This window comes from Podarcis filfolensis (assembly GCF_964270895.1).
Source record: "Podarcis filfolensis genome assembly, chromosome: 8".
Lineage (NCBI taxonomy): Eukaryota > Metazoa > Chordata > Lepidosauria > Squamata > Lacertidae > Podarcis > Podarcis filfolensis.
This window is the reverse complement of record NC_139611.1, coordinates 14,582,607-14,606,840: the sequence shown is the minus strand read 5'-3', so window position 1 is coordinate 14,606,840 and position 24,234 is coordinate 14,582,607. Positions and strand designations below refer to the sequence as shown.

Sequence of the window (24,234 nt, the reverse complement as noted above, 5' to 3'; positions counted from 1 at the left end):
AGGCCAGTTTGAACCGGTCTAGGCCGGTTTGTGCCAGTACAAGCCGGTTTGAACAGGTCTAGGCCGGTTTGAAATGGCCCAAGCCAGTTTGAGCAGTTCCAAGTGGGAGCAGCAGGTACAGGCCAGTTGGAGCAGGTGCAGGTCATTTGAAACTGAATTTCACCAGTTCAAACCAGCCTAGACCAATTCAAACTGGCTTCGACCGGCACAAATCAGCTTGGACTGGTTCAAACCAGTCTAGACCTCTTCCAACCAGACTGAGCTAGTTCCAACCAGTCTGGGCCAGTTCAAACTGGTCTGGGCAAGTTGCAACCTGCCTGGACCTTTTCCAACTGGTTTGGGCTGGTTCCAACTGGCTTGGGCTAAATCCAACTGGTATGAAATGATTACAACAAGTCTGGACAGGTTCCAAACAACATAGACCTGTTCCAGCCAGCCTGGACCGTAGTAACCAACTTGGGCCAGTTTCAAATGACCTGCACCTGCTCCAACTGGCCTGGACCTGCTCCAACCTGTCTGGGCCAGTTCCAAGCCACTTGGAACTGTTCAAACCGGCCTAGAACGGTACAAACCTGCCTCGACCGGTTCAAACCGGCTTGGACCGGCACAAACTGGCCTAGCCTGGTTACAACCGGCTTGGACCTGTTTCAACCGACTTGGACTGGTTCAAACCAGCCTAGACCTGTTCCAATCAGTCTGAGCCAGTTCCAACCAGTCTGGGCCTGTTCCAACTGGTCTGGGCAAGTTGGAACCCACCTGGACCTTTTCCAACTGCTTTGGGCTGGTTCCAACCGGCTTGGACCGGACCCAACTGGTCTGAACTGGTTCCAACTGGTCTGAACTGTTTCTAAGCGACACAGTCCTGTTCCAACCAGCCTGGACCTGTTGTAACCAGCTTGGGCCAGTTTCAAATGACCCGCACCTGCTCCAACTGGCCTGGATCTGCTCCAACCTGTCTGGGCCAGTTCCAACCCAGTTGGAACTGCTCAAACTGGCTTGGGCCATTTCAACCTGGCCTAGACCTGTTCAAATGGGCCAAGACTGGTTCTTACCGGCTTGGACCTGTTTCAACCGACTTGGACCGGTTCAAACCAGCTTAGATCTTTCCAACCAGTGTGAGGTCTAGGCTGGTTTGAAGTGGCCCAAGCCACTTTGAACAGTTCCAGACAGCTTCAAGCAAGTCCAGGCCAGTTGGAACAGGTGGATGTCATTTGAAACTGGCCCAAGCTGGTTAGATTGGGTCCAGGCCGGTTGGAACAGGTCTACATCTCTTGGAACCAGTGCAGCCCAGTTGGAACAAGTTCATACCAGTTGAATCTGGTCCAAGCGAGTTGGAACCAGCACAAACCAATTGGAAAAGGTCCCGGTGGGTTCCAACTGGCCCAGACAGGTTGGAGCAGGTCCAGGCCATTTGGAGCAGGTGCAGGGCATTTGAAACTGGCCCAAGCTGGTTACAACAGGTCCAGGCTGGTTGGAACAGGACTATGTCACTTGGAACCAGTCCAGACCAGTTGGAACCAGTTCATACCAGTTGGGTCCAGTCCACACTGGTTGGAACCAGCCCAAAGCAGTTGGAAAAGGTCCAGGTGGGTTCCATCTTGCCCAGACCAGTTGGAACAGGCCCAGACTGGTTGGAACTGGCTCAGACTGGTTGGAACATGTCTAGGCTGGTTTGAACTGGTCCAAGTCGGTTGAAACAGGTCCAAGCCAGTTGGAACCAGTCTAGGCCAGTATGAACCGGTCTAGGCCGGTTTGTGCTGGTCCAAGCCGGTTTGAACCGGTCAAGGCAGGTTTGTACCGGTCTAGGCCGGTTTCAACAGTTCCAAGTGGCTTGGAACTGGCCCAGACAGGTGGGAGAAGGTCCAGGCCAGTTGGAGCAGGTGCAGGTCATTTGAAACTGGCCTAAGCTGGTTACAACAGGTCCAGGCTGGTTGGAATAGGTCTATGTCGCTTGGAACCAGCCCAGACCTGTTGGAATCATTTCATGCCAGTTGGATCCTGCCAAAGCCAGTTGGAACCAGCCCAAACCAGTTGGAAGAGGTCCGGGCGGGATCCAACTAGCTCTGACTGGTTGGAAGAGGTCTAGACTGGTTTGAACCAGTCCAAGCTGATTTGTGCTGGTTGAAGCCAGTTTGAACTGGTCTAGGCTGGTTTGAACCAGTCAAATTCAGTTTCAAATGACCTGCACCTGCTCCAACTGGTCTGGACCTGCTCCAACCTGTCTGGGCCAGTTCCAACTCAGTTGGAACTGCTCAAACTGGCTTGGGCCATTTCAAACCGGCCGAGACCTGTTCAAACCAGCCAAGACCAGTTCAAACTGGCTTGTACCGGAACAAACTGGCCTAGACCGGTTCAAAGTGGCCTAGACCAGTTCCAACCGGCTTGGACCTGTTTCAACCAACTTGGACCGGTTCAAACCAGCCTAGACTTGTTCCAAGCAGTCTGAGCCAGTTCCAACCAGTCTGGGCCAGTAAAAACTGGTCTGGGCAAGTTGGAACCCACCTGGACTTTTCCCAGCTAGTTTCAGCTGGTTCAAACTGGCTTGGACCAGTTCCAACCAGTCTGAACCAGTTTCAACCAGTTTGGACCTGTACCACCCGGCTTGGACCAGTTCAAACCAGCCTAGACATGTTCCAACCAGTCTGAGTTGGCAATAAAACCCTAAAACCCTTTCTGCAACCCCAAGAGTGCCAGATTTAAGGGAGGTCCCTCACTCATCAGTTTCTTTATGTACCAGAATGTCCCATTCCCCTTTTGGGACATGATTTTCTGTCTGAAATTCAAGCTCAAATAGTCTTCAGGCCTAAATAGGCAGAATTGAAATTACCACCGATTGTAGTAGCTCTAAAGCCAGGTGCAAGCAGAACTGCGCATGGGCCGGAGTGGGAAGACGCACACCCATCTCGCTCTTGGAACTTTACTAATTAGAAACCTGCAAAATAAATACCGTATTTTTCGCACCATAGGACGCACTTTTTCCCTCCTAAAAAGCAAGGGAAAATGTGTGTGCGTCCTATGGAGCGAATGCAGGCTTTCGCTGAAGCCTGGAAAGTGAGAGGGGTTGGTGCGCACCGACCCCTCTCGCTCTCCAGGCTTCAGGAAGCTATCCGCTAGCCGTGGGAGACCCAGCTCTCCCACGGCTAGCGGAGCGCTGCATTAATCCCGAAGCTTGGGGCGTGCGGAGCTCAGCGCGCCCCAAGCTTCTGGGTGCCGGCAAGGTCTCCGCTAGCCGTCTAGACCTTGCCGGCACCCAGAAGCTTGGGGCGCACTGAGCTCCGCAGCCCCAAGCTTCGGGATTAGCGCTCCGCTAGCCATGTATAGGCTGCGGATAGCAGCCTGCTATCAGGGCGCCCCGCCCGCTGGGTGGCAGGCTGCTATCCGTAGCTTGGGGAGCCTTGCGGGGAACTCCTGCAGGGCTCCCCACCCTGCGGATGTCTGCCCGGCGCGAGGGGCGCTCTGATTCAGGGCGCCCCACCCGCCAGGCGGCAGGCTGCTATCCGCAGCTTGGGGAGCCTTGCAGGGAACTCCTGCAGGGCTCCCCACCCTGCGGATGTCTGCCCGGCGCGAGGGGCGCTCTGATTCAGGGCGCCCCACCCGCCGGGCGGCAGGCTGCTATCCGCGGCATGGGGAGCCTTGCGGGGAACTCCTGCAGGACTCGCCACCCTGCGGATGTCTGCCCGGCGCGAGGGGCGCTCTGATTCAGGGCGCCCCACCCGCCGGGCGGCAGGCTGCTATCCGCGGCGTGGGGAGCCTTGCGGGGAACTCCTGCAGCAGCAGTTTGCACAAGCTCTCTACAATCATAAAATCCTCTTTACCTGGGTCTACCCTGCTACATTGTTGTTTTTTATAGACGGCAGGAAATATTCTGCTAAGAACCCTGGTGAAGCAAAAAAAATGCTAGCTGATTTAGGAGTTGGAATACAAGGACAGATTGAGCAAGAACTCTCAAGTCTGGAAGAATTACAAGTAGACCAACAGGGAGAGTCGAGTGAAGAATCTCAAGAATCTCCAGTGCAGAGACAAGAGAATAAAAGAAGACGGAAGTCGAGAGAGGAAGGAAACAGCAAGAAATAATATATACCAGAGACATCTAAAATGGGCTTTTGTAAATCTATATATGTTGCTTTTTTCTGACAGAAACTTTCCAAGAGCGAAGGGAGAGGAGTGTGGTTCTCCAAGATACCATGAGACAGGGATCATGGAGATCCCTAACTGAGTCTCAGGGGGGAAGGGGGAGAGGGGTTGAATGGGCCAGCATTGAAAATATAATATATAAGTACACAGAGGGATTCAAAAAATAAACAGTAGCTCGGATAATGGATAGATCTTTAAAGGTTTTATCTTTAAATGTTAACGGGCCAGCCTCAAACACCAAACGCTACAGGGTACTGACACTGGCAAAGAAAATGAAAGTGGATATACTATGCCTTCAGGAGACTCATAGAGCCAAAGCAAACAATAGACCTTTGCTATGCTCTCAGCAATGGGACCTAATAGCAGAATCGAAAGCGACAAACAAGGCTACAGGGGTCGCTATACTATGTAATGCAAATCTTAGGCCGGAGGTTCTGGGCCAGAAAAAAGATAATGATGGTAGATTTATATTCTTAAAAATTAAAGTGTCACAAAAAATCTTTACAATAGCTAACATATACAGCCCTAACACAAGACAGAAAAAAGTATAAAGAAAACGTTGAATAGACTGCAGCTTTATGCTGAAGGGGAAGTTATCGTTACAGCAGACTTTAATTGGAATATAAAGAACGATAGTACTTTCAGATTATCTAAATGGGGATTAAAGGATGTTTTTGAGAGGGGAAACCCCAATACCAAACCTACCTTCTTCTTCCACAGACATAAGACTTTCTCTTATATTGACTACGTGCTAATTAAAGAAGGGAATGAAATCAGTGTTAGAAAGGCAAAGACTATGGGAATATGGATTTCAGACCATGCTCCGCTATTTGTGGAGCTGGGACTGGAAGAGGATGGAAAAAGTAGGAGATGGCAGTACAATAACCTAATAATGGCAAAAGAGATCGACAGGAAATATATTAGAAAACAAATAGGTTGGTATTTTAAAGAAAACAATGGTTCAGCCGAGATCCCGGTAGTATGGGACGCTTTCAAAGCTGTTATAAGAGGACATTGTATACTGAAAGAGATTGCGATTAAGAAGGATTGGCACTCGGGGAGACAGGAAAAAATTAAAGAGATTGAAATCTTGCAACAACAGCAAGAGGTTAAATTTCTAAGGAGGAGACAGGAGCAGTTAAGAAAGTTAAAACAGGAATTGGAAGAGCTGGATATAGTTGCGGTGTGGAAGAGAGATAATATAATAAAAAATGGTTTTCAGGGAACCTCAGTAGGATCATATAAGAGACTGGCAAACTATTTAAAGAAAAGAAGGGATAAACAGAGGGTGAAGGCCATTAAGACCAGAAGGAAAATACTTACACAAAGCTCTAGAGAAACAAGGAAATAATTTGCAGAATTCTACAAATCTTTATATAAAGAAGAAAATAAAAATATAAGTAGAGAAAGTTTAGGGTTTAAAATTGAAAAAAGTGATAGATTAAGACTGAAAGAGGAAATTTCTCTGGAAGAAATAGAGAATGTAGTTAAATCATTTAATAGTAAGAAATCCCCAGGATTAGATGGAATTGCGGCAGACTTTTATAAAGAAACAATTGATATCCTGGGCTCAGAACTGAAAAAAGTATTTAATAATATCTTAGAAGGGGGGGAAAGCCCCAGACACTTGGAAACTAGCAGAAATAGTAGTGGTTGAAAAACCACAAAAGGACCCTACAGAGGTGGGGTCATACAGATCAAATAGCCTATTACATCAAGACTATAAGATATTTACAAAGATCCTGGCAAGGCGACTGGAAAAGGTACTACCAAAAATAATTAAGGAAGATCAATATGGATTTGTTAAGGGAAGATACATAGGCCATCCTATAAGAAATGTGTTTTAATAAATACATTTAATAAATACATTTTTTTATTTTTTATTTTTTTTTATTTTTTTGTTGTTTTAATAAATACATTTTTTTATTTTTTATTTTTTTTGTTTTTTTTTGTTTTAATAAATACATTTATTAACAAACAGGGTAAAAGGAAAATTGGTGGTCTTAAAATTGAATGTGTATAAGGCCTTCGACACAATTAGACATAAGTTCTTATGGAATATTATGCAGGAGGTAGGATTAGGAGAGAACTCTGTGGAAGCAATCTAGGAATTGTATAGAGAAGGGAAGGCTGTGGTCAGAGTGAATGAGGGGGTTTCAGATCAATTCACTATACAAAGAGGAGTTAAACAAGGATGTTCACTCTCACCACTACTATTTGTATTGCGTATGGAGTACTTGGCAGACAGAATACAAAACTCAGTAAGGATAAAAGAATCTAAGAAAGGAAAGGAAGAAATGAAGTTAAACATGTATGCAGATGATATCCTATTATTATTTACAATACACCCTTAGAGGGTTAAGAGAATTTATGATAATCCTGAAGGACTTTAAAGAGGAGTCGGGATTGGGAGTAAATTTGGAGAAGTCTGAAATTTTATTTTGGGACGCAAATAAAGAGGAGAAGAAGGAAATTGCAAAAATGACAAAGATGGATATCAATAGGAAATTTGTTAAATACTTTGGGGTAAATTTTATTGAAAATATTGCTAGGATTCCAGATGTAAATTGCAAAGAAGCGTGGAGAAAGATCAAGAAGTATATAAAATCATGAAGAAAAAAAAAGAATTAATCTATTCTAGGTAGGGTTAGAACAGTTAAAATGTTTTTGGTACCAAAATTATTATATTTATTTCAAGTAATTACACTAGCCATTAGGAAAATATGGTTCAAAACATGGAATAAGGTATTTAAAAATTGGATTTTTGTTTTTTTATATATATAATTTTTATTGATTTTAACATATAAATTATAAAATATTTAAAAATTGGATTTTTGGAAGTTAAAGAGTTAGAACCCCAGACATAGTAAATTATTCATCTCAAGAAGAGATGGGATGGGCAATACCGAACTTAGAATTTTACTATGAAACATTCCAATTGAAAAATCGAATAGATATTGGATATAAGGAAGGGATTAAATGGATAAGGCTGGAGAATGAAATAAATGAATAGGAAGAGAAGGGCTATTTAATAGAGATATTAACATGGCTTTTAAGAAGACAATAGGACCAAGGAAAACTGTGTTAGGAATCTGGAAGAACTGGAATACGAAATGGATGCCAACATACGCAAGGTGGATGCCATTAAAATATATGCAGGAGGGTCAAAGGGAACCTGGTTGATGAAAGAAATTAGAAGATCAGGGATTTTATAAATTAAAAGATATGTTTGATGAAGAGGGGAATTTAATTACAAAAAAAGTTTTTTTAGAAAAAATAGGAAAACAATATTGGCTGAAAGTGCAAGGACTTTATGATTTAATAAAAACGGAAAGAGCAGAGGAAACAATGAGGACAGAAATGAAAATAGATATGGTGCTGAACAAAAGACAAATGACGGAGAAAGGGATAGCAGGGATGTTATATAAACTGATGATAAACGACAAAGAAAGAATGATAAGGATAATTCAGATTAAATGGGAGCAGGAAGGTATGATCCATCCAAACACAGCCCAAGAACCGATGAAGAATCTAAACAATATGAAAATAGAAAAGTATAAAGAATTAATATAAAGTATAAAGTATAAAGGAACATTTAAATAATTTTTTTAAGCATGGATGGCTAAATTCAAATCAGTACCTGGGGAAAAGGTGCTTCTTCAGTACGTTGATGACTTGATGGTGGCTTGTGATGAGTATCAGACCTGTAAGGAGGCCACAGAGGAATTGTTGCACCTATTATTGGAGGCTGGATATTAGGTATGCCTCAAAAAGGCCCAAATTTGCCAAAAGACTGTGAGATATTTGGGATTTGACATTTCCCATCAACAAAGGGCATTGAGGCCTGAATGGAAGGAAGCTATTTGCATTATTAAAGAACCCACTAACCGCAGACAGCCCCACGGATTCCTGGGAGCAGCAGGCTTCTGCCGCACCTGGATCCCAGATTTCAGTAACCTTGCCCGGCCCCTTTATGAAAGCACTAAGGGGAAAGAGAACGCTCATTTTGAGTGACACACCGAGCAGAGGGAGGTCTTCAATGCGTTGAAATCCAAGCTAATGCAGGCCCCAGCCCTAGGACTGCCAAACCCAAATAAGCCCTTTCAGTTGTATGTACATGAACAAAGGGGGGTGGCAGCAAGAGTCCTGACCCAAAGGATGGGCAGCTGGAAGCAACCCGTGGCCTATTTGTCTGAACTATTGACTCAGTAGCTAAAGGATGGCCCCCTTGCCTACGAGCAGCAGCCACCACGGCTCTATTAGTCAAGAAGGCATTCAAATTCACATTTGGACAGGAAATATATGTGAATGTACCACTTGCGGTCTTAACTCTTATGGAATACAAAGAGAGATACTGGCTTTCCAATGATCGCATGGCTAAATATCAAGGACTCTTGTGTGAAAACCCACAGGTGCACCTGCAAGTTGTAAATACCCTGAACCCTGCCACTCTATTGCCCCTCCCCGAGGCAGATGACTATGAGCCGCATGACTGCCTCCAAGTAATGAATGAGGTGTACTCCAGTTGCCCTGACCGGAAGGATGAGCCTCTGAAGAACCCTGATGTGGAATATTTCATGGATGGGAGCAGCTTCATCTGGGAAGGGAAAAGGAAGGCAGGATATGCAATAGTGACCCTAGAAGAAATAGTAGAGGTCAAACACTTACCTGTAGGGACCTCAGCACAGAAAGAGGAGTTGTTGATATCCTTGGTCTCCTTGAACCCCTGGAGTTCCTTGATCACGATGAAGTTGATGTTAACCCTGATGTGCATCTTGACCTTGAGGAGACCAATGACAAAAGAAAATGTTTCTGTAAAGCATGCTAAGCAGATGTTTCAAATATATGGCGAAAATGCCACCCTTTATTATGAACACCCTAGAAAGGTAGCTGACATGTCCCTCATCCCAGGACTAATCAGGGACCCTGACATTGTCTTGGCAGGCCTGCTGTATAATCAAAGTGGCCTTTTCGTGACACCTCCTTCTGAAATGAATGTTACCTCCTACTGATATTTCCGGTTCTCCAGAACCACCCAGGGCTTGTGCTTTTGTTGTTATGCCTCTGGATCATGGAACGCCAAATGGAAAGATTGGCCACATGTCCAGCACCACCAACATAAAGGTTGGCTGGGAAATTACACACAGTGCACTGATAAGTTTTGGTTGTGGGGTTCCTTCAACGCCTCTTACCAAAGCAACACCACATCCTCAGATCTGTATCCATACTTTCCCCAATATACCGTCAACTTCACTGGACAGGGATCCATCTGTTGGTTCTTGTATAATGGACTAGCCACTAATTACCATCCTGGTAATTATCAGTGTGTGGGAATAGGTGCCTTTACTTTCCCTGTGACTGTGGAGGCTTTTCCTCCTCTACCGTCTCTTAGAAACAGAAAGAGGAGAGAAGTCCAAGGGGAACAGTGCAGTGATGAGATTTTCCTGGACCGGTCTGTGGGTGCTGCTGGTGGAGGCTTCGTTAGCATCCTCACCATCGGCATACATCTGGGAGTTGTGGCTGAACAAAATTGTGAAGCGCTATTTGCCCTGACATGCAGGTTGGAGAAAACCATCAATGCCACTACACATATCCTCCGACAGTTGCAGTCTGAGATTGAGAATTTGAACCAGATAGCAGCAGCTAATAGACTTGCTCTCGACTGTCTCCTCGCCAAATCAGGAGGTTTTTGTAAAATAGTCCCGGAAGGCAAATGCCGAGTGAAGTTTCATGACCTCAACAACACTATTGAGGATGAGTTGCAAAAATTACAGGCTCTTATAAATGATAACCAACCCAGTTAGAATCCTTGGGAATGGATGTGGTCTTGGGTCCCAGGAGTAGGGTGGTTACATAGCCTTTTGACCGCCATTGCAGTAGGAGGATTAGTCTTCCTAATGCTTCTTTGCATCCCCCCCTTGCTGCATATCTCTAGTCAGAGGAATGGTGGCCGGAAGCATTAAGAATCTCACCGAAACCCACATCATGGCCATATACCGAGCCCTGCTCCCTCTGCCAGAAGAAGAGCATGAGTACGCTCGACTAATTCGTGAAATGCCCCCTGAAGAGATCCCCTTGAGAGACACAGTTGTCTATACCAGGGTTCAACATGAGAGTCAAGCTGGAGAAACAACTGTGACTTGTTTCTAAGCTTGAAAGGGGGGAATGTGGCAAGGCCACCTGGAAGAGTTTTACCTTTACGTTTTATGTATAACCATGTATCCTAATAATGCTTAAATTGTTAAGGCTAGAAGTGCCTAAAATTTTAAGAATCAAGATTATATGCTTGCAACATATGCTTCTGGTTTCTTGTTGAACGATTTTTTAAAAAGCTTAATGATTTCTTCATGAACTTTGTTCCAAAAGCTTTTTATCTCCTTACACCCCACCATATATGGTACATTGTTCCTATCTCGTTGTTACATCTCCAGCACACATTGGTTTTTTGCTTATAGATTTTTGCCAATTCCTCGGGGCAGGGGTTAGGTACCATCGGTAGATCATTTTCATTAGATTATTGTATAACATGCTGTGAACTTGATGTCAAATTTTCACAGCTATTCCCATTGTTCTAACATTATGTTGTGGCCAAAATCCTGCGCTCACTTTATCGTAACGTCCTTTAGCATCTCATCCTTGAGTTCCCATTCCAAAAGTAGATCATACATCCTAGATAGGGTCTTTTTATTAGTTTGTACTAATTCCTTTTGTAATAATGACTTCTTTTCTCCAAAACCATTTTTCTTATCCTGATTAAATATATGCACTATTTGGTGATATTGAATCCAGCCGTTACAATACTGTTTAATTTCTTCATACGATTTGATTTTTAATTGGCCCTGTTCTACCTTTATTAATTGTTGGTAAGTCACCCAATTTGTGTCCATGTTTGTCTTTTTTACCGTTATCATCTCCACTCGGGATATCCACCAGGATATTTTGGGCTCTAAGAGTCTGTGGTACTTATCCCAGACCTTGTATAATGAAATTCTGACTATATGATTTAAAAAGTCCTTATGCACTGCCACTTTGTTGTGTGTTAGGTAGGTGTGCCATCCAAACCTCATATTCCAACCTTCTAAATCTAATATATCAGCCTTCTTTAAGAAGGTGGGGTTGTTTTAAATGGTTGTTAAATGTGTTATGTTTAGATTTTGTATTTGTGGGCTGGAGTGTTGTTTCAGGGCTTTTGTATTGTTTATTTGTGTGCATACATTAGTCTTGTGGCTATTTTTAGTAGGTATTTATTATTTTAATTTATATTATGTTCTGATATTTTTATTATGAATTTTGTGCCGTGATTATTCTTATTATGTATTTTGTGCTTCGTATACTCGGTGTTGTGAACCACCCTGAGATTCAAATCAATAAAATCAACAATCAAAAACAACATCAACAAGAAACAAAACAACAACAAAAAGGTTTCCTACCACTGTGTACAGAGGGTCGTGAGGGCAGCACCACTCCTCTTGGTCGATCCTGATGGTGTTGATGTTCTTGGCGCTAGTCCAGACTGGATCCCGTGGAGAGCAGAAGATGGTATCTCTGCAGCACAACTCTGGTGTCCGCGTTGCCTTGGCCTGGCGCTACTCCGGATGTTCTGTCAGGAGGAGAAAGGGGCTCCTTGAGAAACGTCCCATCCAAACAGCCCACCAGATGTCCCAACAGCCCACCAGATGCCTCACTCACCTGGCATGCAGCTCAGGAAGTCCTGTGGGTAAGGTTCCCTGTGACCACAGTAGAGCAGCCTCCTCAAAAAGCGCTGGACCCTGCCTTTCTGCTGATGTTTACAGGCCCGCTGCATGATGTTCCGGCAGCTCCTCCCTGTATGCCTGAGCCCTTCTTCCTCGTGCTGCTGCATCTCTTCCAGCCCTGAGTGGCAAGGGAGAAAGGTTGAGCAAGGTGAAGATGCACAGGAAAAGAACCATCCATCAACAATATGAAAACAGCCATCAGGTGTGTTTGTGTGTGAGAGAGAGCAGTGAAGTCACATTCCATTCTTCTTTGCATGTTCATCTTGTGGCACCTCTGTCTGAACATACATCTGAGAATTTGCCTTCCCCTGAAGACCTTTCTCAGCAGAAGCATCCCTCCCTGCCCTCCGTACGTCTCACTCACATGTGTCATAGGATGCCATGTCTTGATTGTGGATGAAACCGGCATCCCGGAAAGCCAGATGACCTAGAGAGAGAGAGAGGGCAAGAAAAGGGACATCATCTCAGTGCAAAGCAAGCAGAGACAGAGGCAGCTTGGCAGAAAGACAGGTATGCTCTGCTGCATCTAGAGGCCTCCACCCTCGCGAAGCACTCAGAGCAAGATCTGGGCACAGATGGAGGCCTACCTAGCAGGTGGCCTGGGGACATGCCCAGCCTCCCTGCCATCATTACCAAGACATTTCTGTCCATCCCTACCAGGGAAGGACGTTGCTTGACTTACCCAGAAGCAGAGCTGCCACCCTGGAGACTGCTGGCAGCCTGTTTGCAGATAGCTTCGTACATGACAAGGCAACACTCCGAAGGATGTCCTTGCTGAAGGTCTTGCTCTGTCGGCAAAGACAAAGGAGAAGTGGCATCAGAGGGGCTTGAGAGCATGGCAGAAGAGCCTTGCACTCCCAAAGACATCCCTGGGCAAAGCTGCCAATGAAGCAGAGGGAACTTACCAGATGCTTGGCAGCCTGGTGGAGAGCAAAGTGGAGGCTAAATTTGTTGGGACGAGCCCACCACTTGACTTCTGGGGCTAGATGGGAAAGAGCCCTCCTTGCGGCCTGCAACACAAGAAGAGAAGAGGGGTACAAATTGCAGTACATAGTCTTGGAAGCTCCTGAGAACAATCCCTCCCTCCTACTGCGTAAGTCCACCTCTTTGGCCCTCACCTTGGCCACCTCATCCTCGTCTTCGAGGTGAATGAGGACGACAACCAGTTCGTTAATGGCTTCTTCTTCTGTTGATGTTATGGGAAGCCTTTGGTCTCTCACCCAGCCTCGAAGCAGCCCCAGATGTTCGATGGCTAATGCCCGGATGGAGTCTTCCTCCTGTAGGCAGAAAACATCAGAGACTGTGTTTCTCATCAGAGCAGTTTCCTTTCTCCTGCCCACTGGGGTGTTTTGAGGCTGCTCAGCCGCCTATCCTCCTCCTGGGGGAGACTGGGGGTGGGGTGACTCTCCCCCTGTGTTTTCCAGGCAGGCTTCCAAGAGAAGGTGCTCCAGAAGAACAGCCTCCTGAAGCCAGAACATCTCCGCTGCATGCCAGTCTAAACCCCACCCTTCCTCTTCCAAAGCATTCCTTCTCCACCGTGTGTGATGTCATGTTTTTCCTCATACTCACACGGGCAGCCAGACTGCAGTAAGTTGCCGCCAGCATCTTCAGCTCTTCCTTTCCCAGGTCCCCGGAAAGGTAGGCTTGGTTTACCAGCTCTATCAACTCTGGGAGGACATCGGCTTTTGCATAAAGGAGGGAATCCAGCAGCAAGAGCCGCAGAAGCGAAGGGTCCTACACAAAAGAGAGAATCTTTTCAAAGGTCTGAAATGCCTCACGCCTTTTAGCACAGGCTCTTCAGTATTGTGCCAGCAAAAGAGTGCTGGGCCATGATTAGAAAGGAAATCTGTACCCCCCTCCCTCCCTCCGAGCATCACTTGCCATGTCAGAGTCCAGAAACAGGGATATCCCTCTGATGCTGAGCTTCCGGACTTGCAGGTAGTCATGTTCCAGCCAGTTGAGGATCTGCTCCAGTGTATCCTCATAGGGAAGCAGATGGCAGCTGAGCAGCTAAAGAGGCCCAAAGAGAAAGAAACTCTTCAGTGATGAGAGGCTGAGGCACATTCTCCTTTTACCCACCATTTGCAATTCTGCACAGAGCAAACCCACTGAAGTGAATGGATCAAAGTTTGTCATGTACATCATATCCAATGGGTCTACTCTGAGGAGCACTAAAACAGGCAACAGTCCTTAGGCTCAAAGTAGCCTTGACATAACCCACAGAATTTGGAAGGTAAAGGCAACTGCAAGGTCCAAATTCTGATGAAGGCTGGTTGGGGAACCAAGGACACAAAGGGAGCTAAAGAACACAAAGTCCAACACTCGACCGAAACCAAGCCAGGGCCTCCTTGCTGCACACATTTCCTCCTGCACCTCAGTCCCCCTCACCTCGATGTAGATAGCTGCCGCAACTTGTGGCATTCCGGCAAATGCCCGGTCCTCGAGAGCAGCGGTGATATTTTCCACCATGGGAGGGATCCACCAGCGTCGCTTTCCGATAGCTCTGAAATGGAGAAGCAGATCTTGCTAAGGAAGGGAAAGACACCACAGGAAACAAACAGAGGCACAGTCCAACCCCGTGCCTTAGCTCCGTTTGCCAGACCATTGGGGAAGGTTACTGTGTTCTTCCTCTTACCTCACCATGGCAGACAACCCCTGGCTGAAATTCTCCCGGCAGAAAAGTTGGTCGACGATGGCCGTCTCTACTTCCTCTCCAGTGGTGCGAAGAAGGAGGTGCAGAACTCCCTTAGCCCCTCTGGAACCAAAGCAAGGCCATGATCACCAGCAGGGTCATTGCCACACACTCAAATTCCTTCCCCATCCTTCCTTCCTAGCAGCCGCCGGAAGGAGAGCCTCCCTTGGAAAACCAAGCTGGAATGAAAACCCCCCGAGGCTGAAGGGGAAAGGACTCCATTGGTCTCTTTGGAACACACTACTCACCCGAGGAATTCCTGGTCGTAATGGAAGTTGACAACCATCCCCAGGAGAGCGATCAGCAGCTGTGGGAAGTTCCGGCGCACAGCTGCCTTGTAGTCCTCCATCCTGAGGATGGCGTGCAAGAGGCTGGTGAGATGTTGCTGGAAGAGAGAGAGGTGCAAGTCACTTTCCCTGCTTTCTGCAGAATAAGGGAACCCCTAGATATTACCCTGGGAAGAAGGAAGCCAGAAAGCAGGTGGTTGGTCCTTACCACTTGGGTGGCAGATTCCGCCAAGGGGCTTTGGTAAATCTGCTTGGCCATGACATGGATCAGTTGGTCTGGATCGGCCGATGCTAAAACCTCCTTCCAAACTCTCTCACAGTCTCTGTGAATGCAAAAACAAAAGCAATGGTCAGATTCAAGTCTTCTGCTTGCTGCCATGCTCCAGAGAGAGGAAATGGCAGCAAGGGCTTTCTGAGCAAGCCCTGCAGCGTGCCAACCTTCCCCTTAGCCCAGTCGAACCTGGAGGGCTCCATACCTGAAGAGAAACTGGAAGAGATATTCCACCACTTTCACCAGGTGCTGGTGTGACAGGATGGACAAAGCAAAGACGGCCATGTCTCTGCCTTGCACTGTGGGCCCCTGGGCGATCTTATAGAAGGCCTCCAGCAGCACCTCCACCTGTCAGAGAAAAGGAGAGGGTTGCTTGGAGAGTACAAGGAAGCGGGGCTGTCTGCAGGCGGACCCCTCCATCCCTCATTGAAAGAGGGACCCTTGACCTGTGCCACCACAGCCTCTTCCTTCCATGGTACCACTCAGGGTCCTTGGGAGTACTGGACCCAGGCAGCTCTAGGGCGCCAGTTCCCCTATCCATTGTGGGCCAAGAGAAGAAGCTTGCCAGTCTGCTTCTAGAAGGAGGAGAATTCCCCATTCCCTGAACCCATGTTTTTCAGGACCCTTGGCTGAGATTCTTGTCCTGACATTGCCAGGCCCCTCTCAACTAACACGTGTCCTGGCCACCCAAAGGCATGAAGTTGCCTCCCCTACACCAAAGCGGAGAATCTTCTTCTCTCCTACCTTTGCAGACACCTTACCTCCACTTTTGTGCCGCCAAACTGCTTGATGAATTCTTGCAGTAAGTGGGAGATATCCAGTGGGTTGAAGCTGCTCTCGACAACCAGGTCTCTGGCCAGGAAGCACATGGCCTCCAAGAGCTGCTCCGCAGATAGAAAGGCGCCAAAGACCTGAAGCGAGAGAGTAAGGTCAGAGATGCCCACAGGGCAGGGCTGGGGAGCAGAAAGCCCAGGTGCTGCCTCTGCAGAACCCAGAACACGTGGCTTGAGAGACTGCTGGGCCTTGTGTGAGAGCGACTTACCCTGGCAAGAGAGTAACAATTATTCACGAACAATTCAGGAACCGGTCCTCCGGTGGATTTGAGGACCTTCTGAGCTCTGATGATGAGTCTTTGGTTCCACGAAGTTCGTGCCAGTGTCTCTGCAAATGGAAGGCAAAGGGTTAGTTCCGGTCTTCCTCACCCCAACCCATGCTGGGATGCATTCTTCCAGTCTTACCTTCGTTGCGCTGCAGAATGGGCAGAAGACGGCAGAGGGCCTCTGCTGCCCGCTGCCCGCACTCCGGGTCCGGATCCAGTGCGCACAGAGAGGAAATAGCCACCAGCTGGCCAAGGGAGGATGCAGGAAGCGCTTCCGATGGCTGAGAAGAAACCCAGAGAAGGGACTGATAAGAGAAGCAACCCATCACCATTTTTCCTATAACATTTTTATTAAATCTTCCAAACATTCCAAAACAATTAGCATCCTATACAGAAAAAACCCATTTCTTTTTGACTTCCCACCCCTCTTTTCTTGATGTTTGCTTTTTACTTCTTTTATCAGCTGTTTTACTCACTGGGATTCGTTCTGCTATGGCCCAGCTCTGTTCTCAAAATTGGGTATGTGTGGGGTGCGTAATTGTCCCTTGGGCACCTTGCAGGGTGGGCCTAGAAAGTGCAGCCTGAAGGCCTTGACAGCCCTGCATGGTTGCAATGCTTCCCCTGGGTGAATGCCTGAGGGCCCTGCTCCTGCAACTCACCACCTGGCCCACGATGGGGCCTGAAGCCTCACAAGGACTGCTACTGCTGTGCTGGCCAGGAGGACTCCCCTGTGTGAGTGCCTGAGGGCCCTGCTCCTGCCACTCACCACCTGGCCCAGGGCGGGGCCGGAAGCCTCATAAGGACTGCTATTGCTGCGCTGGCCGGGAGGATTCCCCTGTGTGATTGCCTGAGGGCCCTGCTCTTGCCACTCACCACCTGGCCCAGGGCGGGGTGTGACATGTCTCATAAGGACTGCTACTGCTGTGCTGGCCAGGAGGATTCCCCTGTGTGATTGCCTGAGGGCCCTGCTCCTGCCACTCACCACCTGGCCCAGGGTGGGGCTTGAAGCCTCATAAGGACTGCTACTGCTGTGCTGCCCAGGAGGACTCCCCTGTGTGAGTGCCTGAGGGCCCTGCTCCTGCCACTCACCACCTGGCCCAGGGTGGGGCCTGAAGCCTCACAAGGACTGCTACTGCTGCGCTGGCCGGGAGGACTCCCCTGTGTGAGTGCCTGAGGGCCCTGCTCCTGCCACTCACCACCTGGCCCAGGGTGGGGCCTGAAGCCTCATAAGGACTGCTACTGCTGTGCTGCCCAGGAGGACTCCCCTGTGTGAGTGCCTGAGGGCCCTGCTCCTGCCACTCACCACCTGGCCTAGGGCGGGGCCTGAAGCCTCATAAGGACTGCTACTGCTGCGCTGGCCGGGAGGACTCCCCTGTGTGAGTGCCTGAGGGCCCTGCTCCTGCCACTCACCACCTGGCCTAGGGCGGGGCCTGAAGCCTCATAAGGACTGCTACTGCTGTGCTGCCCAGGAGGACTCCCCTGTGTGAGTGCCTGAGGGCCCTGCTCCTGCCACTCACCACCTGGCCCTGGGCGGGGCCTGAAGCCTCATAAGGACTGCTACTGCTGTGCTGCCCAGGAGGACTCCCCTGTGTGAGTGCCTGAGGGCCCTGCTCCTGCCACTCACCACCTGGCCCAGGGTGGGGCCTGAAGCCTCATAAGGACTGCTACTGCTGTGCTGGCCAGGAGGACTCCCCTGTGTGAGTGCCTGAGGGCCCTGCTCCTGCCACTCACCACCTGGCCCTGGGCGGGGCCTGAAGCCTCATAAGGACTGCTACTGCTGTGCTGGCCAGGAGGACTCCCCTGTGTGAGTGCCTGAGGGCCCTGCTCCTGCCACTCACCACCTGGCCCTGGGCGGGGTCTGACAGGGCTCATAAGGACTGCTACTGCTGTGCTGGCCGGGAGGACTCCCCTGTGTGAGTGCCTGAGGGCCCTGCTCCTGCCACTCACCACCTGGCCTAAGACGGGGCCTGACAGGCCTCATAAGGACTGCTACTGCTGTGTTGCCAAGGAGGACTCCTCTGTGTCAGTGCCTGAGGGCCCTGCTCCTGCCACTCACCACCTGGCCCAGGGCGGGGCCTGACAGGCCTCATAAGGACTGCTACTGCTGTGCTGGCCAGGAGGACTCCCCTGTGTGAGTGCCTGAGGGCCCTGCTCCTGCCACTCACCACCTGGCCCTGGGCGGGGCCTGAAGCCTCATAAGGACTGCTACTGCTGTGCTGGCCAGGAGGACTCCCCTGTGTGAGTGCCTGAGGGCCCTGCTGCTGCCATTCACCACCTGGCCCAGGGTGGGGCCTGAAGCCTCAATAGGATTGTTGTTGTCACTGCTGCTGCTGCGCAGGAGGACCCGGAGGGGTGCAGAGTTCTTTTTAAAATATTTTAAAATTTTCATTTCCCTTTTGACTTTTTTGTATGTGGGGGTTGTTGTGGGGTGGATGTTTGGTTGGGCTTGGGAATTTGTTTTATTTTGATGGATTTGTAATTTTTACAGTTTTTTGTTTGTATTGTTTTATTATTTTCTGAGTTGGTTTTTTTAAAGATTTTATTTGGATCTTAAGGAAGGGGTCGGGGCGGCTGGGGAGAGGGTCCCAGCCAACAAAATTGCTGGGGCATGTTCCACGGGGGGGATGCGCTGGGACAACCGATCTCGGTGATCCCGGGTAGGAGGACGAGTTACGCTAAGACCAGACCATGTCATTACAGAGGAGGCAGGTTTAGTCGTTGTTTGAGGACTATCCCTGCCTCCGGGTCTGGTCTTGACCGGACGGATACTAGAATCAGCAAGGGATACCCACATGACCTGAAGGTGCTGCTGTGCAATGCCAGGTCAATGATTCATAAAACCACTGCCATCCATGACTTGATCGTGGATGGAGGACTTGACCTGGCATGTGTAACAGAGTCTTAGTTGGATGAAGCAGATGGGCCTGTCCTTGCCGCTGCTTGTCCATCAGGTTTCTCTTACGCACAGCAACCCAGGCCTTGTGGGTGGGTGGGGGGGTTGCAGTGATTTTTAGGAAGTCATTAGTTTGCACCATGCGTCCTATTGGGAAGACCCAGTTCTCTGAGTGCATGTTCTGGAAGTTGGGCAATAGGGCCGGAACAGGATTCCTTTTGGTGTACCGACCTCCCCGCTGCACCAAGGATTCCCTGGCCGAGCTGCTTCAGGTCATGGCGGATGTTCTCCTGGAGACACCTAGTTTGATTGTCCTAGGGGATTTTAACATCCATGCCGACACGACCTTACAAGGGGCCGCTCGGGACTTCGTGGAAAGCATGGCCTCCATGGGGCTGTCCCTGAATAAGTTGGGCCCAACCCATAGCCGCAGACATGCCTCGGACCTGGTGTTTACCTCTATGGATGTTGGTGATCTGACACTAAGTAAAAGCGAAACGAAAGAAGTGCCATGGTCAGATCACTTCCTGGTGCAACTGGACTTCTCCATGACCCTTCCCCTCTGCAGGGAGGTGGGACCAATTTGTATGGTCCGCCCCACCACTTAATGGATCCAAATGGTTTCCAGAGAGTGGTAGGGGATGCTTTATCCCATGTTGATGGCCTTTCAGCTGATTCCCTGGTGGCCCGCTGGAATGCGGAGTTAACCAGGGCTATTTACTGTTGGGCTCCGAAGCGCCCTCTCCGATTGCATGGAGCCTGAACAGCCCCATGGTTTTCCACGGATCTGAGGGCAATGAAACAACCGTTGAGACGGCTAGAGTGCCGGTGGCGGATGACCCATTCTGAAGCTGACCAGATACGGGTTAGAGCTCAACGTCGAGCCTACCAAGTGGCGGTAGCGACGGCGAAGAAGACTTTCTTCACCGCCTCTATTGCTTCTGCAGAAAACAGCAGCAGGAGACTTTTTCAGGTGGTTCGCAATTTAGCAGAACCACCTTCTACATCGGTGCCCAGTACGGGCCACATGATCTCCTGCAATGATTTTGCAAAGTTTTTTGCAGATAAAGTCGCTCAGATTCAGGAAGAGATAGACGCCACCGTGGGAGCACAGCTGGAGTGGGAGAGTGCTAGGGTCCTGTCTAGTCAAATTGCGTGGGATCAATTCCAATCTGTTACCTCCGAGGATGTGGACAGACTGCTTGGACGAGTGAAACCAACCACCTGTCTCCTTGATGCTTGCCCATCCTGGCTTATAAAAGCTAGCCGAGAAGGGCTGGGTGATGGGCTTCGTGGGGTGGTGAATGCTTCCCTCCGTGAGGGAGCCTTCCCAGACCTGCTGAAAGAGGCGGTTATTAAACCGCTTCTTAAAAAAACATCTTTAGATGCGGCCACGATGGCCAACTATCTCCCAGTCTCAAATCTTCCATTCTTGGACAAGGTGATTGAGCGAGTGGTCGCTGAACAACTCTAGGCACGCCTGGAAGAAGCGGACCATTTGAATCCCTTCCAGTTGGGATTCAGGCCTCATCATGGGACTGAAACTGCCTTGGTCGCACTGGTTGATGATCTCTGGCAAGCTAGGGACAAAGGTGAGAGCTGTTTCCTAGTTCTGCTGGATCTCTCAGCGGCGTTTGATACCATCGACCATAACATCCTTCTGGACCGTCTTGAGGGGCTGGGAGCTGGGAGCACTGTCATACAGTGATTCCGCTCCTTCCTCCTGGGCCGTGTTCAGAAAGTGGTGGTGGGGGGTGAGTGTTCAGACCCCTGTGCTCTCACTTGTGTGGTGCCTCAGGGTTCTGTCCTCTTCCCCATGCTTTTCAACATCTACATGCAGCCGCTGGGAGAGATCATCAGGGGGTTTGGTCTGGGTGTTCATCACTATGTGGATGATACCCAGCTCTACCTCTCTTTCAGATCAGAACCAGTGGAAGTGGTGAAGGTCCTGTGTGAGTGTCTGGAGGCGGTTGGAGGATGGATGGCGGCTAACAGATTGAGATTGAATCCTGACAAGACAGAAATACTGTTTTGGGGGGACAGGAGGCAGGCAGGTATGGAGGATTCCCTGGTCCTGAATGGGGTAACTGTGCCCCTGAAGGACCAGGTGCACAGCCTGGGAGTCATTTTGGACTCACAGCTGTCTATGGAGGCACAAGTCAAATCTGTGTCCAGGGCAGCTGTCTACCAGCTCCATCTGGTACGCAGGCTGAGACCCTATCTGCCTGCGGACTGTCTCGCCAGAGTGGTGCATGCTCTGGTTACCTCCCGCTTGGACTACTGCACTGCGCTCCACGTGCGGCTACCTTTGAAGGTGACCTGGAAACTACAACTAATCCAGAATGCGGTAGCCAGACTGGTGACTGGAAGTGGCCGCCAAGACCATATAACACCGGTCTTGAAAGACCTACATTGGCTCCCAGTACGTTTCCAAGCACAATTCAAAGTGTTGATGCTGACCTTTAAAGCCCTAAGTGGCCTCTGTCCAGTATATCTGAAGGAGCGTCTCCACCCCCATTGTTCTACCCGGACACTGAGGTCCAGCACCGAGGGCCTTCTGGTGGTTCCTTCACTGCGAGAAGCCAAGTTACAGGGAACCAGGCAGAGGGCCTTCTCGGTAGTGGCGCCCTCCCTGTGGAACACCCTCCCACCAGATGTCAAAGAGAAAAACAACTACCAGACTTTTAACTCACATATTCCTGGATCTTCTGCAGGAGGGCGGAAAGATCTCGGAGCGCCTTCCTTCGGATCTTCCCACTCTTCATTGTGGCGACGACCTCCGTAAGTCCGGTCTCCAGCTGTTCCTTGCTGACACTTTGAGGAGGAAGATCAGCCGCATCCGGAGAAGCTGTGGTTGGGATGCTGAGGGGAGAGAGGAGTAGCACTTTTGTAAAAAGGGTTTATTGCCTCCCATCCTTCAAAGACCCCAAGCACCACCACCATAGAAATGGACCGGGTGTTTTGTTTTTTTTTGAAAGCAATTGATTATGGGGGAGAGGATTAGCACAGGATTACCTTGGAGGAAGATCCTCCCCATCTTCCAGGCTGATTTCCAATATTTGATCTTCATCAAAATCAATTCCCTGTCCAAGAGAAAAGAGAAACAGGAACATCAGACTGTGAAGAATGGATCAGACCCATTCATGTTCTTGTGTTGATCAGGAAAGCGCAGATGAGGTAGGTTGGGAAACAAACTGAAAATCTCTGTCCTCCATTTCCTTAGAGACCTTATTCATCCTTCTATTAATTTAGAGCATTTGTACCCCTCTCTTAAGCCAAAAAGGCTCCAAGAGAGCCTTCCATGAAATCAAATGCAAGGAACTCCCCAATGACAGACTTGTATTGTAAGAAGCAATCTGACCAACAGAAATACAACAAACAAAGAAAGGGGGCAAGGAGGCCAGACGAAAAGACAACTCACAAGCTCAGGCCCCACCCAGTGTCTAAAATGCTGTTGTCATCTCTCCCACTGAGGCAGCCTGCTAAAATGGCTGCCCCCAGATAACAGTTGGGGGAGGGGAGACCTGAGGGAGCTGGCCTGTCTCAGCAGAGCCCATGGCGCTGTTTCTCATCCGTCCTTCCTCCAGGAGCAGAGCTCCGCCAGGGCTCCTATCTCTCCCTCGCCTGCACCTGGGAGCAGTCCTTTCCTGTGATGGACTCTGTGGACAGGTGGGCAGCAGGGCTCCCTGCCTCAGCTCTGCAGAAAAACCAGCTCCACCCGGTACCCCCTTCCCCTCCACTGGGCCAGCCACTCACACTTTCTTTTCTTCTTCTGTTTTCCCCTTTCCCTTCCAAACTATAGTACTAAGATAACATCCAGCATGTATAAATAGAAATGAAGTCTCTTCCAGATTCACATGTACATAAATCAGAAGGAATCCTCTGTTCAAAATCATATTCAATCGACTTCAATATAGGACACTGAATTTTCCTTTTTGGTATTCCTTCTCCCCTTCCAAAAACTTGGGCAAAGCTCAACCCTTTCTTTGACTTTGCTCTTTGCCAAACTTGGTGATAATGTAGGACCTGTTCCATATCTGCTATTGGGTCCCTGGAGCACAGATTCACACAAAGCGGCAAAACATCCTTGCAGGTTATTAACAGGGTTTTATTTGAAATGCATATGCAGAACAAAGGTACAGAGCGATAAGCTCGCAACCTGCACACCCCAGCAAGGGTGTGCCCACTTTTTATACCCCTTAGAATGCATAGACACGTGTTCACATGTAAAACATGTGATTTACACTAATAGCAATAAGATGGGGCTTTGTTTCTTGTGTTTCCCTCCTCCTTTTCAGTTGCCTCTTCCTTTTCAGCCTCCCCCGGTCTGGGGTTACAATAACACCCATTCAACTTTGATCTTATCTTCTACCCACGTAAGCCAGACATTCCAGAGAGAGAGGCCCATTTTTACTCTAACATCTGAGAGAGGAGAAAATGCCTAAAAGAGTTTTTGGGATTCATATAGAGAACAATATTCTAATGGCCCTTCAATACCATTAATCTAGGGTCCAGAGTTAAGTCCCCTGGCCATGGCAACCTCCACTTACATCCAGGAGTCTTCGGGACGCCATCCTCTACTGTAATGACTGCGCGAAGGTCACTACAGGCCACCTCTGCCAACCTCGAGAAGCTGAGGATGCCGGAACCTCAGTTCAAACGGTCACAAGCTCCGTTGCTAGGCAACGGCAGTTGAGAACATGGAATTCCTGGCCTCAGTGCCAAGGCTCTAGGAGAGTCCGTGTGGTGCTGTGGAGTGTTCCCTCTTCTCCTCTCCCCTCTCCTTAGGAGTCCTCTGAACAGCCGCAGCTGCCACCCCTTCCCTAAAGAGAGGTGCCTCCTCATGTTGCCACACAGGGGCCTGGGAAGTACCCTCTGGCCAGTTCCAGAGGCACCATTCGCTTGGGGAGGTTGTAGCCAGGGGTGCTGCAACAAACAGCTGTGCAAGCCTTTGGGAGGCAGAGATGCAAGAAGGCATCAAGGGGGGAGGGAAGGAAAGAGGGACAGAGGCCAGTGTTGCTCACAGCACCCTTGACCATCATTCAAGGCACCAAAGGGTGCCACAGCACCCTGGTTGAAAACCACTGCCCACCCAACAAGCATC

At 49.0% G+C, this 24,234-nt stretch overlaps 2 protein-coding genes across 3 annotated transcripts in view; both read right to left on the bottom strand.

Annotated features, from left to right (window-relative positions):
- LOC310769424 (uncharacterized protein) overlaps nucleotides 1–24,234 on the bottom strand; it is a 291,952-nt gene that overhangs the window by 233,805 nt on the left and 33,913 nt on the right. The window lies entirely within an intron of this gene.
- LOC310769375 (uncharacterized protein) lies at nucleotides 6,814–23,778 on the bottom strand. Of its 2 annotated transcripts, none has more exons than XM_083628664.1 (20): nucleotides 22,146–22,399; nucleotides 21,824–21,992; nucleotides 16,377–16,518; nucleotides 16,181–16,299; nucleotides 15,900–16,049; nucleotides 15,344–15,486; nucleotides 15,076–15,190; nucleotides 14,829–14,965; nucleotides 14,524–14,643; nucleotides 14,277–14,391; nucleotides 13,770–13,898; nucleotides 13,458–13,622; nucleotides 13,007–13,165; nucleotides 12,794–12,898; nucleotides 12,571–12,676; nucleotides 12,253–12,315; nucleotides 11,824–12,006; nucleotides 11,565–11,734; nucleotides 8,803–8,914; nucleotides 6,814–7,838 (listed from the first exon to the last, which is right to left on the bottom strand). In XM_083628664.1, the coding sequence occupies exons 1-18, from the start codon at nucleotides 22,241–22,243 to the stop codon at nucleotides 11,721–11,723; spliced, it is 2,232 nt and encodes a 743-aa protein (XP_083484790.1). In that variant the 5' UTR covers nucleotides 22,244–22,399; the 3' UTR covers nucleotides 6,814–7,838; nucleotides 8,803–8,914; nucleotides 11,565–11,720. The 2 variants fall into 2 exon arrangements, with proteins under 2 accessions (XP_083484790.1, XP_083484789.1); XM_083628663.1 differs by lacking the exon at nucleotides 6,814–7,838 and adding an exon at nucleotides 23,681–23,778 and having other exon boundaries at nucleotides 8,666–8,914; nucleotides 16,377–16,542; nucleotides 22,146–22,213.